Raw genomic sequence first — 14,958 nt, forward strand, 5'->3', positions numbered from 1 at the left:
TTTCAGCCATTGATATTAAGTAACAGATAGCTGGAATGCAGCCTAAAAGTGATGGGAGAAAAGTACCCAGCTACCTTGTATCAAGTTTAAATAGAGACAACCTTAAGAATATCTCTATGTCTGCATCCACGTGCAATGAAAATGGACAGAGAGACGGCAACAGTTTTAAATTTCTCTTTCCATTTGTATAATTCCAACAATAGCTTTCACAGACTATTTTAGTTCAAGTTCCTAAAACAATGTTATTTTTTCCATTCACCTGTAAAATGAATTATCTGTAGAACCAGAAGTTTAAAATTCTGACATTCCGAATGGTGTACTTTTCTGTAAAGTTTATCCTAACTAAAATTTTCGAAGTTCACGGGACAATTGATAAAGAAGTGATGGGAAGAGAACCAGCACAGTGTCTTAAATTAGCCAAAGGTACATTTCTGAGTATCTAACCCCTAATCTACACTTCATTGATGTGAGAAGAGCTGCAAGATTAAATGTCATCAATTACATTTACCAGAAGGCACATTTAACATGAAAACCCACTTTTCCTGGATTCCAACTCTGTGTTATTTTAAAAAGCAGATTTGCGTATGTATGAATGGGAAGTAAAACTTTCACATAAATATGTGGAGGGAAGAAAGTTTTAAGCCTAATGCAACAGTAGTTCATTTTATTGATAAAAACACTCTCCATCCCTTTCGATTCTCTCTTCAGTTGGCTCACTCTCATCCATACATCCGAGAACTCTGCAGTGCGTACCTGATGTGGGGAAGAGTACCTCTTTTCATATGTCAGCCTATTCCCTTCTATGGAGAAGCGAAACCCCTTCCTCCTGATGCTGTCTTCAGACTCAGATTTGTGGAATTCATCATCATCTTTCTCTTCCCCTCCAGACTGCTCTTTCTGTTTCCTTTTCTTCCTCCGATTCCTTCTTTCTTTAGCACTCTTCGAACTTAACTTGGAGGCTTCTGAAGAGCTATCTGAGAGCCTTCCTGCTGCACTGGGCTCCCTGGAATGTTCTGATGCTGTTGCAGCCACTGCCTGCTATGGAGAGGAGAAACCATTTCCTGTAAGATGCTCAAGTTTGGCATAACATGTTCAAAATACAAGCTAACGGAAGCAAATATCATCTAGAAGATGTTTTCCAGGTATAAAGGAAAGTTTTTCTTTTTAACTAATGATGAATTTTAAAAACAATCTACTTTTCTCTATGGTAACATTTATTAACTCTGCATGATGCCACAGATTCATAGGACTCATTGGCAATCAATAAGAGTATAAAAAGAATTGTAGGACTCAACCTATTCTAGAAGATAGTACAGAATGGGCATGATCTTCATTGCTCTGAAAAACAAGCTGGAACATGGAAGAAAACCTGAGGAATGACTCAAGATTCTACGCAAAGCTGGAAATGAGGTAGAGAGCTGGGGTCCTCTCAGGTTTCTGTATTTATCTAAGTGTTCAATACCTTCCACTTATTATCAACATATGTTGTTATGTTCCACATAATCAACGCTGTGAAAGGTATCACAGTCTTTTCCTCACTTCCCCGTGATACTATCATCCATAAGAGAGAGAGAGAGAGAGAGAGAGAGAGAGAGAGAGAGAGAGAGAGAGACCAGAGCTTTCTGCTAAGCAAACCAAGATGTTCAGTTCTCCAAAAGCCATGGCAACAATCTTCATCTCAACGTTGGCTCTTACTGGTTATGGGGGTAACACACCACATAGTCACAGCTAGTTCTGTTATGAAGCTAGCACTTCTCAGTCAGTCAACATTGTTCCCACGATACCCTTAATATAGAACTGTAGCAAATAAATCAGCATGCCTGAAGTAACTTTTTTTATGATCAAGATGGTTCCAAATAAAATTTGATTTAAATAAAATTTTATTAGTCTTTTTAAAAATACACATAATGAATTTGTATGTCCCATTTAGGAACACAAGGAAATGTGGGGGGTGGAATTCATTTTTTTCATTCAGTGCACCAGGTACACTGACAAACCATGATCAAGTGAGCCCTCTTTTGTTATTCCATATTGCTAATGATGCTTCCTTACCTAGTAGATGCTTTTGCATGAGAGAACATTTTATTATGAAGGAAATTAAACAACCCCACCCAAAGACATTGTAGTTTTGAGTAAAAAAAAATTATTTTAATGAAATGACCAAATGAGCTTTATATGACAACTAATGAATTTGCTTGTCAGAAAATATTGTTCCCTTATGGTAATTTTCTAGTGCCAGTGTATTCAAGTAAAAGATTTTTTACTTGGGAACCCCCCCCCAAACCCCAAAGTTACTATTTTCCTTTTATTATTGATTCTACTTCAAGTAATAAAAATAACATAAGAAACGTCTTCTGTGGCTAGTGTAAAAACAACTTTGTACAACTTAGTGATGTGACTGGGCCAACTCAAACTAAAGAGAGCATCCGCACACAGAAGTCCTTGGAGCTTGCTGTTCTCTGCTTCCTCAGGTCCTGTCAGGTGACTCTGTCTTTTGTTTCATTACAGCTCTTTGTAACATAGCAATAAAAGAGGTAATACCAGAAGCCTAGAGAGGCAAAGGTCTGAGATAAGCCCAACTTGAACTGTTAAGTACCTGTGCAGCCTCCTGTTGCTTCTTAAGCTGCTCCAGCATCTGCTGAAACTCCGCCTCCTTCTGCTCCGCCTCCTCCAACGTAGCCTGGTTCTGCTCTTCATAGGCCATGGCCACCACAGCCAGGATCAAGTTTATCAGGTAGAATGAGCCCAGGAAAATCACAAGCACAAAAAATATCATGTAGGTTTTCCCAGCTGCACGTAATGTCTAGAAACAAGAATATGAGAATTATTTTTTACAATTACATCATCAGTATTAGGTGACTTCACATTTCAACTTACTTGTGTGTGGGCAGAACTCTGATAAAATTAAGATGTGTGTCCCTTCAGTATTTCTTTAACCTCTATCTCTTCTTTCTTCTTTGAGATATTTATTCATAGTCATAGTAAGGGATTTTTGGATTCACCAGTATTAACGGTTGATGGCAAGCAATGGGGACCGCCATGAAAAAGCTGCGCCTTTCATGGAAATTAAGAGACCAATGGAAACTGTAATTCTTGAGTGGGAGACAGGGCAGAGGGAAGGCTTGGCTTTTGTTGAGGAGAAATTGTGCCTAAGAAGAATGAGGAATAGAATTCAAGCCATGGAGAAACAGAACAGAATTACTCTCCTTGGCTTTATTCCATTAAATGTGTATTGTAATCAACAGGATAGAGGAGCCCACAGTTCTGATCTCGAGTTATTTTCTCTACTGTATCATGCTGCGGGGTGCATTTCATGACTCAGTTTGTGTTCTTACTCGCTTTTACTTAAATGCAGTAAGTATCTTTTCAGATTCTCACCAGTTGGTAAAGATTTTCCCAGAAGTCCTGAGTCATCAGTCGAAACAGGGACAAAAATGCCCAACTGAAGGTATCAAAGCTTGTGTAACCATAATTAGGGTTTCGACCAGCTTTTACACACATATATCCTTCTGGACATTGCCTGCAAATGGGGAAAAAGAAAGCATGACAAGACATTCTGCTGTCTTCTTATTCTGGAGAAGCCTACAGTTACAAAATAATCTAGTCACTATTTAGAGGACACAAGAGTGTGGAATCCAAACTGCTGATACATTTCCCACCTTTGACTCCATAGTATCTTATTAACTTCAAGGTGTTGATGTTGCCAAGAACAACCTTTTTTCCTTACTGTGGAGTCTCCAAAGGTGATTCATAGCTTAATACTTACATCATGAAAACAGCATAACAGATCAAAGTGCTGCTTCTTGCTTTACAGAAGAAACTTTAATACTTAGACAATTTTCTCTTTTATTTATATCACAATTACTGACAATTAGTATGCATAAAGTTAGTTGCTATTATCAGTCAATTTCTAGGGAAAGAGGTACACACACACACACACACATATGTATGGGAGCACACTACACATACTCACAACTCACACAAATGGTCAGCTTACCCTGCATCAGAGCTATTTCCACACAGTAGTGCATCTAAAACACCCTCCAGGAAATAATGATATCCTGTTTGAAAAAAAAAAATTATGTCACATGATACACTCTTGTATAGTGAAAGACATTAAAAGGAGAGTAGCAAAGTTGGGTCCTACTTTTAGGTTAATTAAGTGAGTTTATGAATATTGTATCATCCACTTAAATAGATGAGACTTTTTAAATCTCCCTTTAAATCCTCCTATTTTATTAAGGGCATCAATACTCGATAATACAAGGTTTTCTTCATTATTAACGTAAAGTTAGTGATAACCACAGGTACTTATGGAATGTTTATAAAAAGATACCCATATTTTCTACTACTTTTGTGAAATAAAATAAAAAGTTCATCATCAGAAAGAGATGAGCATGACAGATATCTCAAAATAACTCTATATATTTCAAAAGAAATAGATGGTATCTTTTCTGTTCTATTTTCATATCCTTGATAAAAAATTTTAAATAAATTATAGTTTACATTTTTCAGTTTCTACAATATATATTAATAGCTTATAGTGAATGATTCCTAAGTTGTATCAACTATATGAATATTTTAATGAAATATTTCAGAATTGAATAAAACAAATGATTTTTTTTACAAATAAACTAAAATTGTAGAAAATATTAAATAGTAAAGCTAAAACAATTAGGATAGGTGAACATCACTTCTCGTCAGTGCTCCCTAGTTTCATGAGTCCGCACGTCCTTTCACTAGCTACTAGAGTAGCCTTGTCTGCATGGCTTTCTTTGACTGTCTCTTTCCTTTCCTCAAAGACTGACGAGGAAGAAACAACCTCAGTTTGTGTCCAGTAGATTGTATACACGCACAGTATCCTCAGTACACTTATTATCCCATTGTAACTAGTCATTCAAAAAGTATTAGCATTATTAGAAATAAAGCCACAGTCATTAATCCCTATTACTTATTTCGGGATTTTGTAGCCTTTCAAGGAAGTTTGCTGACTGAGTAGATAGAATGACAGAAAGGGAAAATAGACTGGATTAAATAGTTGTAGTTTTTGTAAGAAAAGTATTTCCCAAATGCTAAATTTTCATAGGAACTTATTCCTCTATATGAATTATAAAGGATTCAGAATCACATACAGAAAACATTATTTATATTTCCAAATGTTCTGACTCTTTTAAACATGAACAAAAAAATCTGGCATAGGGTTTTAATTTTTTAATGGGAAACAAAGAGAAATGATTATGGTAATTTCAGGATATAATTTTAAACCTCATGTTTATGAATAAAATTTATTTTTTGCAGGTACACATGTTTGCATGGATACATGTGCGTGTGCGTGTGCATGTGCGTGTGTGTGTGTGTGTGTGTGTGTGTGTGTGTGTGTAACTGGCAGTCAATGACTTGTTTTCCTTAGTTGTTCTCTAGTTTATCGTGACAATATCTCTCAGTAATCCTGAAGCTCGTGGACTTCGCTCTACTAGCTGACAGGCAGGTTTTGCAGATCCTCTTGACTTTGTCTCTGCCTCGTGCACTGGGGGACACACGTGCACTGCCACAGCTAACATTTATGTAGATTATGGGGATCCAATCTCAGATTCTCACATTTGGGAGACAAGCACTTAACTGCCTAAGCCATCTACCAAGTCCAAAAGAAAATATAAGCTTAACCTGAAGAAAATATCATGTACCTGCCATGTTTTATATTTATTTTTCTATTTTTTCAAAGATAAATCATTTCATTATATTTACATTTTCTTTAAAATAATCTTTTGCAAAAGTATACTGTTAGTGAAGGTGATAATCAGACTTTAGAGTTAAAAAATAAAGATTACTTTTTATTTCTTTGGAGTATGAGAAAAATAATGTCCAATATATTTTCAGGAGAAAGAATAAACCCTAAAGGATGTCTTCATAGTCAATGTCTGATATTAATCAAAAGTTGGACAAACTACAGCTTTTAGGGCATTAGCAGGAGTGAGGGCTTAAAGACATTTTATGTGATGTGTGTTTTTTGCTCTGACATCATTTAGAAGGCATCTCTCATCTAGAGATTGACATTTATTTGCAGGCCATTTGCTGGCATGTCATTGAACATCACAGAGCAGAAAATACCAAACCAAAACATTTTTTTTCCAGATCCAATTACAATGAGACATTAATTGGATATGTTTACTCTTTCCTTACACTATCAAGTCACGTTAACAACAATCCCAGGAGCTCTGTAGCACACTGAGGCTTTTTCTTTATTCTAGGACAATGCTTGCTAACCTAAAGTAATCACAATCTGGTGATTCACAAACATATCAAGGGTCTGTGTTTAGACACTTGATAATTGTCTTTATCAGCGTATTTCTTTTCTAGATGAAACATGTTCTAACTTTCCCTGCTTTTGAATACTGCCACAAATATTAAAATTAAAGGAAAAAAGCATGGAAATTTTTACATAGTTCATTGTCACTTTTAAAAAAAGAAGACATGGGTCACTCATTTTTCTATTCTTTCATAATTGATTCTTTTAATACTCAATGATCTGTCCTAAATTCTTAAAAATAAAGACAAACCAATTCTAATAACTTCATTGATTGACATGGCTTTTCTATTGATGGCCTTGAGTGTAATTGAGTTTACTGTTTTAGTTTTTGATATTGCCTTTCTAATTGAATATTATTATTTGTGGCTCTCACTTGATTTTTTGTGATAACAATGGAATCTAGCATATAAGAATGTTTCTTCAAATATTAAGCCATGTACTGTCACCAATATTTCCCTGTATCCTTGCACAGCCTGGATGTTTTGTGGCCACATTTAGCAAAGGTTTTTCACAAATGATATCTTCTTTGATTGTTACAGGTGTCATATGAAAAAGACACAGTGATGTATTATCCTAGAAATATTCTCCCAAGTTGAATTCCTTAGATTCCTACCTGATGATGCAATAGATAATAGTATTCAAAGGTAAAAATTGGAATGGTTACCAAATTAAACATTATAAGGTGCAAGCCGTGGATAAGCAGCTTAATAAAATTCGTCCTAAAAATCATTCAGAAAGATGCAAATGACCTATTCTTTAAGGTTCAGGGAAGAATCTAGAGATGTTCAGAGTTCAGAGAAGTACCTCAGTGGTACAGCAACAGCCCAACTTGGGCAAAGTCCTGGGTTAAATCACCAGCTTTCTTGTCAAAGAAAACAAGCAAAGTCCAAGAGAAAGAAATGTAAAATAAAAATGTAACTTAAAATATAAAATATTTTTCAAAAGTTTCCTCAGATAAATTTTTTTGTTTGTTTTTTTGTTTTTTTGTTTGTTTGTTTGTTTGTTTTTGTCTTTTCGAGACAGGGTTTCTCTGTGTAGTCCTGGCTGTCCTGGAGCTCACTCTGTAGACCAGGCTGGCCTTGAACTCAGAAATCCACCTGCCTCTGCCTCCCAAGTGCTGGGATTAAAGGCGTGTGCCACCATTGCCCGGCCTCAGATAATTTTCTAAACAATTACAACATCCTTGTGATCATCTTTAATTCGTGAATAGAAAGGAAGCAGGCAAAGTATGACAGGATAAGTATACATATTGGTGATTCTTACTTGAGTCTTGAACGTATGATTTATAGTCAAATTCAAATATGGTTTCATTTACAAGTGTGCCATTGTTATCTGTAGTTATATTCTTCTCTATGCTGTGCTCCTCAAAGGAAGCGTTGGTGGGAGGCCATTGTACACATTTATTCCTCAGGTTGCCCATGAAGAGCTGCAGCCCGATTAGAGCAAAGACACTCAGACAGAACACAGTGAGGATCATGACATCAGACAGCTTCTTCACTGACTGGATCAGGGCCCCCACAATGGTCTTCAGGCCTGGAAGAAAGAAGCGTATTAAGTATCTGAAATATTAAATAAATCTTTCACACAATTCTCTTGGAAACAATTAATGTATAAGTTCCAAAGTGCTGCCCATGGCAGGGACATTTTCCTATAAAATGTTCTAGAGTACAGCTTCATTTCGAAACATGCCTTCCATGCTGTTATAGGTTATCCCTTACAAATTTATAATTGGTTCTTGTTAGCAAAGAATGAGATTGTTTTGCACAGGCATCAATGGGTATAATAAATAAAAAATTAAAAATGTTTACATATAATAGGGAACAAATTCCTAATAACATTGAGCTTACAGAAATGCATTTTATAGTAGAAATTGGTTGGATTGTACGTCAGAGTGTCCACAAATTAAACACAAAAGTTGATAAAACCTCTAGAGACAATACAAGGAATCGGAAGTGCTCAGTCTTGTGATTCTTGGCTTTCTGTTGTGATCAATAGCAAGCAAGGAGGCCACTTGAAAAAAGTCTCAAGAGTTAACTCACTAACCTACATGCTTTCATATAGCTCTCACCTGGAATGACTGAAATAGTTTTCAATGCTCGAAGAACTCTGAACGTTCTCAACGCTGAGACATTGCCCAGGTCCACAAACTCTGTCACGTATCTGTAATGAGGAGTCCACACACAGACACAGTGACAGGATGCAAAGAAAGATTCGTCGCTATAATTACCTTATTCTTTATACTACTTCTACCTAGAATCGTGGGAATGGTCTTTAGACTCAATGCTCTAAATGTGAGCTAAAAATTACCCAGCTGTGCAAACTCTGTTACTTACCTGTAAATAAGTTAAGACTTAAAAGACACTAGTATTTATTTGATATTTTATGAAGAGTTTTTGCTGCTTTTAAATGAGAATCATGTAAGTTGCAAATTAAAATTTAGACTTCATCAATGTAGTCTCATTTTCATGATAAGTACCACAACTAAATGTGAATTTCATAAAATATACATTTCTGATGTCATTTGGAAAGCAAGGCGGAAACATTACATGTGAATTTGGACAATTAATTTAATTAATTAACTGGGACCAAAGCCACGGGCTATGGTTTCATCTAGAAAAGAAATAACACAAGAAATAACACAAGCAATCACTCAACAGAAATTACTCATTATAGTAGATTGCCTATTGCCCCACTGTTCAAGACTAGTATTTCTTAACATCACTTTTGAATAAAAATTGGAAAACTTAACAATAGCATCTTATGTGTCACCAGGCTGCTCTGTCATTATTTCTGTTTTATTCTCAAAAAAGAGGAGTTCCAAATACTGTCCTGAAAGTTATGGCTGTAAAGCACGGGAACAGATTTTATATTCCAATCTGATATGAAGTTATACCGTTAAGACCAGACATCCCGTATTTGCACTCCTGAGCATATCGGTACCATTTCCTCTCTGGTCTGGCCCTTCACACCTGCTGATGCCCAGTAAATCAGCTACCCAGATGGGATAAGTGGTATTAATCCTTTGTCCTCCACACCTACTTTTGGTTGTTCTTGAATAGCTACTCATTATTTTCAGCTTCTCTTCCTGATGATGGGGTGGGGGGGGGTGATGTATGAGAAGACAGGAATGTGGGGACTAAATGTATGATTCAGTGTATATCGAAAAGGCTTATGTTGAGTAAAATAAAGAAAACCCTCAAAAAAGAAGACTCCCTCGTGTGTGAACATGAGAGAGAGAGAGAGAGAGAGAGAGAGAGAGAGAGAGAGAGAGAATAAAAACTGAGTCAGAGGGAAATAGAGGCAGGGTGTGTCTGCTCAAAAAATAACAATTCATTTAATTTATAATGTATCAAATGCCATTTTCATCCTATGATCTTATTTCTAGCATGACTACTCGCTTTCTACTATTCTACAAAGGTAACAAAAGAAGACATGGGTATGGGTGTGGGCCACAACAGGAGTATGAAAAATCAGTGCAAATTTGCGGGACCAGTACAAATTTTGCTGTGTGAGCTTTCAAAACCATCCTCCAGATTGGGAGATAAATTCATACTTCGCTATTATGAGTATTTGTGTGAGGAGACCAGCATATATGAAATTTTCTGATAGATTTTAATTGATATTAAAGTTGTTGTATCTACTTCTCATGGAGTAGTGGAATGGGCTTATTTTTTTGAGGTAAACTTTAAGGCATGGAATTCAATCGCCTAAATCATGCCAGCACGTTTTACCATTAAAGCAAGTTGTTTAAAAACCTGAGCATGGACAGCAAACCAAAGTATATTTCCAAAACAGAAGGCACTTACGCAAATGTAATGACAGTGAAGTCCAGCCAGTTCCATGGGTCACGAAGGAAAGTAAAATCTTCTAAACAGAAGCCCCTTGCAATAATTTTTATCAGTGACTCAAAAGTATATATTCCTGTGAAGGTGTACCTAGAAACAAGTAGCCAAATAGATTAAGGACGTTGTAATTTTCACTCAGAGTGCAACAGCTTCTTAGCATTCTGTCATCGGAAAACATAGATACCAACAAAGAAAACGAAGCCAATTGATCTTAGTTCCATTGGAATAAAACACAACAGTAATTTAAACTTGACTTCTGTGATGGGTAGTTTGTAAAGTCAACGTGAAACAACCTGGAATCACTGGGGAAGAGAGTCTCATTGTGCACTTGGCTAGCTCTGGCTGGCAAGTGGGCATGTCTGTAGGGGATTGGTTTGACTCCCTTAGTAGAAATTGGGCAGCACCACACCTTGATTTAGGGCCCTGGGCTATATAAAATTCAAAAATGCTAGATGAATAATAAGCATGCACCCATTTGATCTGTTTTTGTTTTGCCCGTGAATGTGATGTGAGCAGCTGACTTTCTTGAAATAACAGAATGAAACCTAGAATTGTGGATGAAAATAAACTCTTTCTCCCTTAAGTTGCTTTGTCGGGTTGTAGCATCAGAGCAACGGAAATAAAACTAGAATAAATTCCTACTACATGAAGGTTCTTTTAATAAGGGGCTGTCAGATCAGTGTGAGAAATGCATGCCATACATGGTTAGTCTAGCTACTATCTGAAATGGCTTGACAACAACAGAAGCAGAGCATCCTGGGAGTTAGCCAGTGAGGTCGAATGTTAGAAGGGGCAACCCATAACATCAAGGAGCATACAATGACTTTTTTCCTTTAGAAGGGAAAAAAACTCCTATCCCTTCCTCCCTCCTCCTTTATGCTTTTATATCCATCTTAAATACATGCATGTATTAAGGTCAGTTCTAGGCTGAGTGTCTAGCAATACAATAGATGCAAATAGTCAAGAAACAAGCAAAACAATAAACATAAACAGTCAAAGAACAAGGAAGGCATTAAACCAAATTACGTGAACACTCCCATGTCAATGTGGTTCTTAATATAATAGCATTTATAGCTTAACCATTTTGATTCTTAACTAGCCAAATTAATGTGAAGGATATCTGGAATAAAAAGCCCAGCATACAGTGTCTATCTTTCTGCAATTACTTTCATCAATTTTTTTTCAAATACTGAATTATAAAAGAAAACCATTGAGTTTTCTAGTAGACTTTGTATCAATTGTAAGAGTAAAGAGAAATCCAAGATCTGACAGCAACAAGCCTGGGACCCAGTGACTGTTGTCTTATTTTAACACTGTGTCTATAAATGGATATATCAAACATATTCTCCAGTTTTATTTAAAGGCCACATTGAGACATAGTTTCAAAATCTCAAATATCTGTATAGGAACAAACATTTAAAAGTATATAGTTGAACTTACTCTACATTCTTCGTCCAGTCCGGAGGGTTACTCATTGTCATAAATACACAGTTTGTCAAAATAGTGCACATAATTAACATGCTGAATAATGTAGGTCAGTGTTAAGGAACATACAAAAAAAAGTTCATGTAATATATTTAAAAAAATAAGTAACACTGAAAAACCCAAACCTCAGTTCAACGGGACTCATGGATAAGCATGTACATCTGTATTATCTAATTTCCTTAAATTTCACTGTCTTCTGTTAAATATGCATCATAGTGTGACCTCCACAATTTCAGATTAAATGAGAGTATGGAAGGACATAAGAATGCAAGTTGCTATTGCAGTTGCTTTTAAACCAGCATGATTACCTCCCAAGGAGCTTTTCGGGAGTGGGGATAGGTCGGGGGTGGGCTGCGTGTCTTTTTTATTTTCTTAAATTTATTTAATGTGGATTTGCATGTTGAGCAGAAAGCATGCATTTGACTTAATCACACAATTAGAGTAGTAAATTGTCGCGGAAGGTGCATTTCTGCAATACTGAGATCGCCTCATTAATGGATAGAATTTTTGACTTCACGGTCAAAGCAGAGTGTGTGGGTCAGAGTGCTGGGTAACTGTGTTTTGAATGAGTTTATTTAAGTACAGCAGCATGAGAAGATAGAAGGGGGAGATGCCTGAATTACATCACCAGTGGGATGTAATTGAAATTCCATAGAGACACCTGTTCTTGGTCCAGTCAGTCACTTATCCTTTCTGCGCATTCACAACCCTCTGGCTCCATCTACATTCAAAACCCGGATATTAAACGTGGACAGACTGTCGTTTGGCCGTGTAGATTAAAGTGTCAGTTCGTGTGAAATGCTTGGAAACACTGACATTGGAGAAATGTGTTTGCACTGAGTGGTAGGTCAGAGGAAGAAAAGGTAATAAGGCCATTGAAAGTGGCCGTAAAAAGTGTTTTAGAAAACCCAGAAATAACCGATAAACTCTGGAGAAAACAGATATTCCGCAGGATCTTAAAACACGTGTTTTCTGTCTTAGGACCAGGTACTCTTTCTACTGCACTTGATTGACCGCACAAAACATTTCCTTTAGGTGAAAAAAAAAAAAGAAAAAAAGAAAAAAAGAAAAAAAGAAAAAAAGAAAAGTTTTCATCAAATGACCACATGATGGCACCAGAAATACAAACTGAGGTGGAAAAGCTTTTGAGTGAACATAGACACTTTTTATATGTTAAATCCTTAATTTTTGACGATAGAGAATTAACAGGACTAAGGATTTCCTTGTGATCAACTGAACTCAAAAAGAAGGACCTATTTTTTGTTTTTTAAATTATTTTTTACTAGTTATTTTACTTTCTTATTTTGTTTTGTATTTCCTTTCGTTGGTGTAGTGCTGAATTTTTTTTTAAATGAAAGTTTCTTATTTAGTTATTGTTTTTGTAGTTCCAGGGAACAAATCAAACCCAGGGCCTTGTGCTTGCTCAACTCTTTAGATTTTAGAATTTAGATTTTTTTAAAAATCTTGCTAATATGACTTTATCATACTTACAATAGTATCTTTATATTAATTATGACCACAACCACCAAAAGGGATTTGATCATAAGTAAAGTTTTTCACTAATCAATATCCACATAGGAACTCAGCTGCAGAGCCTTTAAACCCTGTGGGAACCACAGAGGCAAACTCCCTTCAACTTTTTAGAGCAGTTTTAGCTTCTATCCTGAATCTGTACTAAACAGACAGTGTTATACAGCAGAGTCATATTCTGTGGCTTAAATCTGATATTCAGGCAATATTACTGAATTTCATAAAGGCGATCAGAAAGTTGAATAACTAGCTGATCCTGAAGTCTCTTGAGATTCTTACATGCTTACAAGATCATCCTGAGGTCCTCTAAAATGACGTAAATCATATCTGTGTCTAACTTTGAAAGTATTTTTTTGTGATTAATTTTACTGAAAATTCTATGCAACTCTACACAAAGATGGTGACAAGAAATATGGCTATCTTGCACAAAACTTGGGGGGTTCAATACATATATGAGAGCTAGTATAAGTTGTCAACCTGACAGAATCTAGAATCATCTAGGAGACAGGCCTCATTGCGTGTCTCTGGGGAATTATTGTGGCTGCTTTGTTAATTCAGATGGGAAGACCCATCTACTGTGGCTGTCACCATTCTCTGGCTGGGATCTTGAAGTGCAGAATAGGGTTCAGTGCTGGAGGGGTGCCTTAATGGTAGAATGTTTCCCTGGCATATCTGAGGCCCTGGGTTCAAGTCTTAGCTCTACAATTACAAAAAGAGATTTGTATGACCAACAAAAGATGCTAGAGGAAAACTATAGAGTATGCACATATTTTTTTTTTTACTTAATAATACATATAACTAACTGTAAGACACAATTTATACAAACAGCAAACACCAACCACTTGCAAAAGGATATGAGTGTACCAAAATCTTAATAGCTATTTTCCTAAGAGGATTGAAGGGCGTTAAAATGTACAGGGCGGAAGTGGCACTGAACCGGAAGATGGCCTTCCCTTTATTCAATACTATAAAAGTCTGTAAGATAGGAATAAACACATAAGTATAAACTCAATATTCTATTTTCCAATAGGGTTACAGTGGATAATTCCAATTCGGACAACCAGGACAATCACTCTTGCTGTGTACCACGAACACCAGCTCTCTCTGGATCACTTGTGTCCTAGAGATGACATCTACAATGGCTCTTACCTTCCACCAACCACTTACCTGAGTTTGTACATCTGCCAGGAGAATGTCCTTACTTCCTTAATATTTTAAGTGTCTTACTTAAGCCATAGTTTAAAATGGGAACATATTTCATTTTCATTCTAAAATTCACAAGAATTCCTTCTCATAATGATTTGTTTGCCTAGATGAAGTATCTGGAAAATTAATCCTGTAGAATGCAAAATCATTCAACAGAACTGAATGGTTTAAAAATAAATATTCCTTCACTACCCGTGCTTATAAAATAAACATTATCACTCCGCTGGTAATAGGAATCAAAACAGCTGCCATCGAGCCCACTTGGATTGGATGGATATCATCCAGCCATTGATTTTTGGAGGCCAGGCTCCCTGGAGGGTCTTGTTGACCAGGAGTGCTAGATTCTGTATTGGCATTTCTGAGTTAGCTGACACTTGAATCCTAATCCCAACTGACGCCCAACTGCATGGTGGAAAAGCTCAAAGTCCCTGGAGAACTCAGGACCCATAAGTATGGAGAGAGCCTATCACAAAAGTTAGTCTTACTTTATAGCAATGATCAGTGTGCAGAGAAAAAAAAATAAGACTCACCGTGCAGTGGAGCAATATGGCATAGTCGGACACAGTTCTTCTAAGGCATATACTG

At 36.4% G+C, this 14,958-nt stretch overlaps 1 protein-coding gene across 1 annotated transcript in view; it reads right to left on the reverse strand.

Annotated features, from left to right (window-relative positions):
- The window catches only part of Scn1a (sodium voltage-gated channel alpha subunit 1), a 140,914-nt gene that overhangs the window by 51,640 nt on the left and 74,316 nt on the right, over positions 1-14,958 (reverse strand). The window contains exons 3-11 of the mRNA XM_076928839.1: positions 14,022-14,142; positions 11,593-11,680; positions 10,114-10,242; positions 8,376-8,467; positions 7,571-7,840; positions 3,998-4,061; positions 3,379-3,520; positions 2,597-2,803; positions 754-1,038 (exon numbers count right to left, since the gene is read on the reverse strand). Of these exons, the coding sequence (XP_076784954.1) occupies positions 754-1,038; positions 2,597-2,803; positions 3,379-3,520; positions 3,998-4,061; positions 7,571-7,840; positions 8,376-8,467; positions 10,114-10,242; positions 11,593-11,680; positions 14,022-14,142 (1,398 nt within the window). The remainder of the gene's footprint in view (positions 1-753; positions 1,039-2,596; positions 2,804-3,378; positions 3,521-3,997; positions 4,062-7,570; positions 7,841-8,375; positions 8,468-10,113; positions 10,243-11,592; positions 11,681-14,021; positions 14,143-14,958) is intronic.

The sequence above is a fragment of the Arvicanthis niloticus genome, chromosome 2, assembly GCF_011762505.2.
Source record: "Arvicanthis niloticus isolate mArvNil1 chromosome 2, mArvNil1.pat.X, whole genome shotgun sequence".
Classification (NCBI taxonomy): Eukaryota; Metazoa; Chordata; class Mammalia; order Rodentia; family Muridae; genus Arvicanthis; species Arvicanthis niloticus.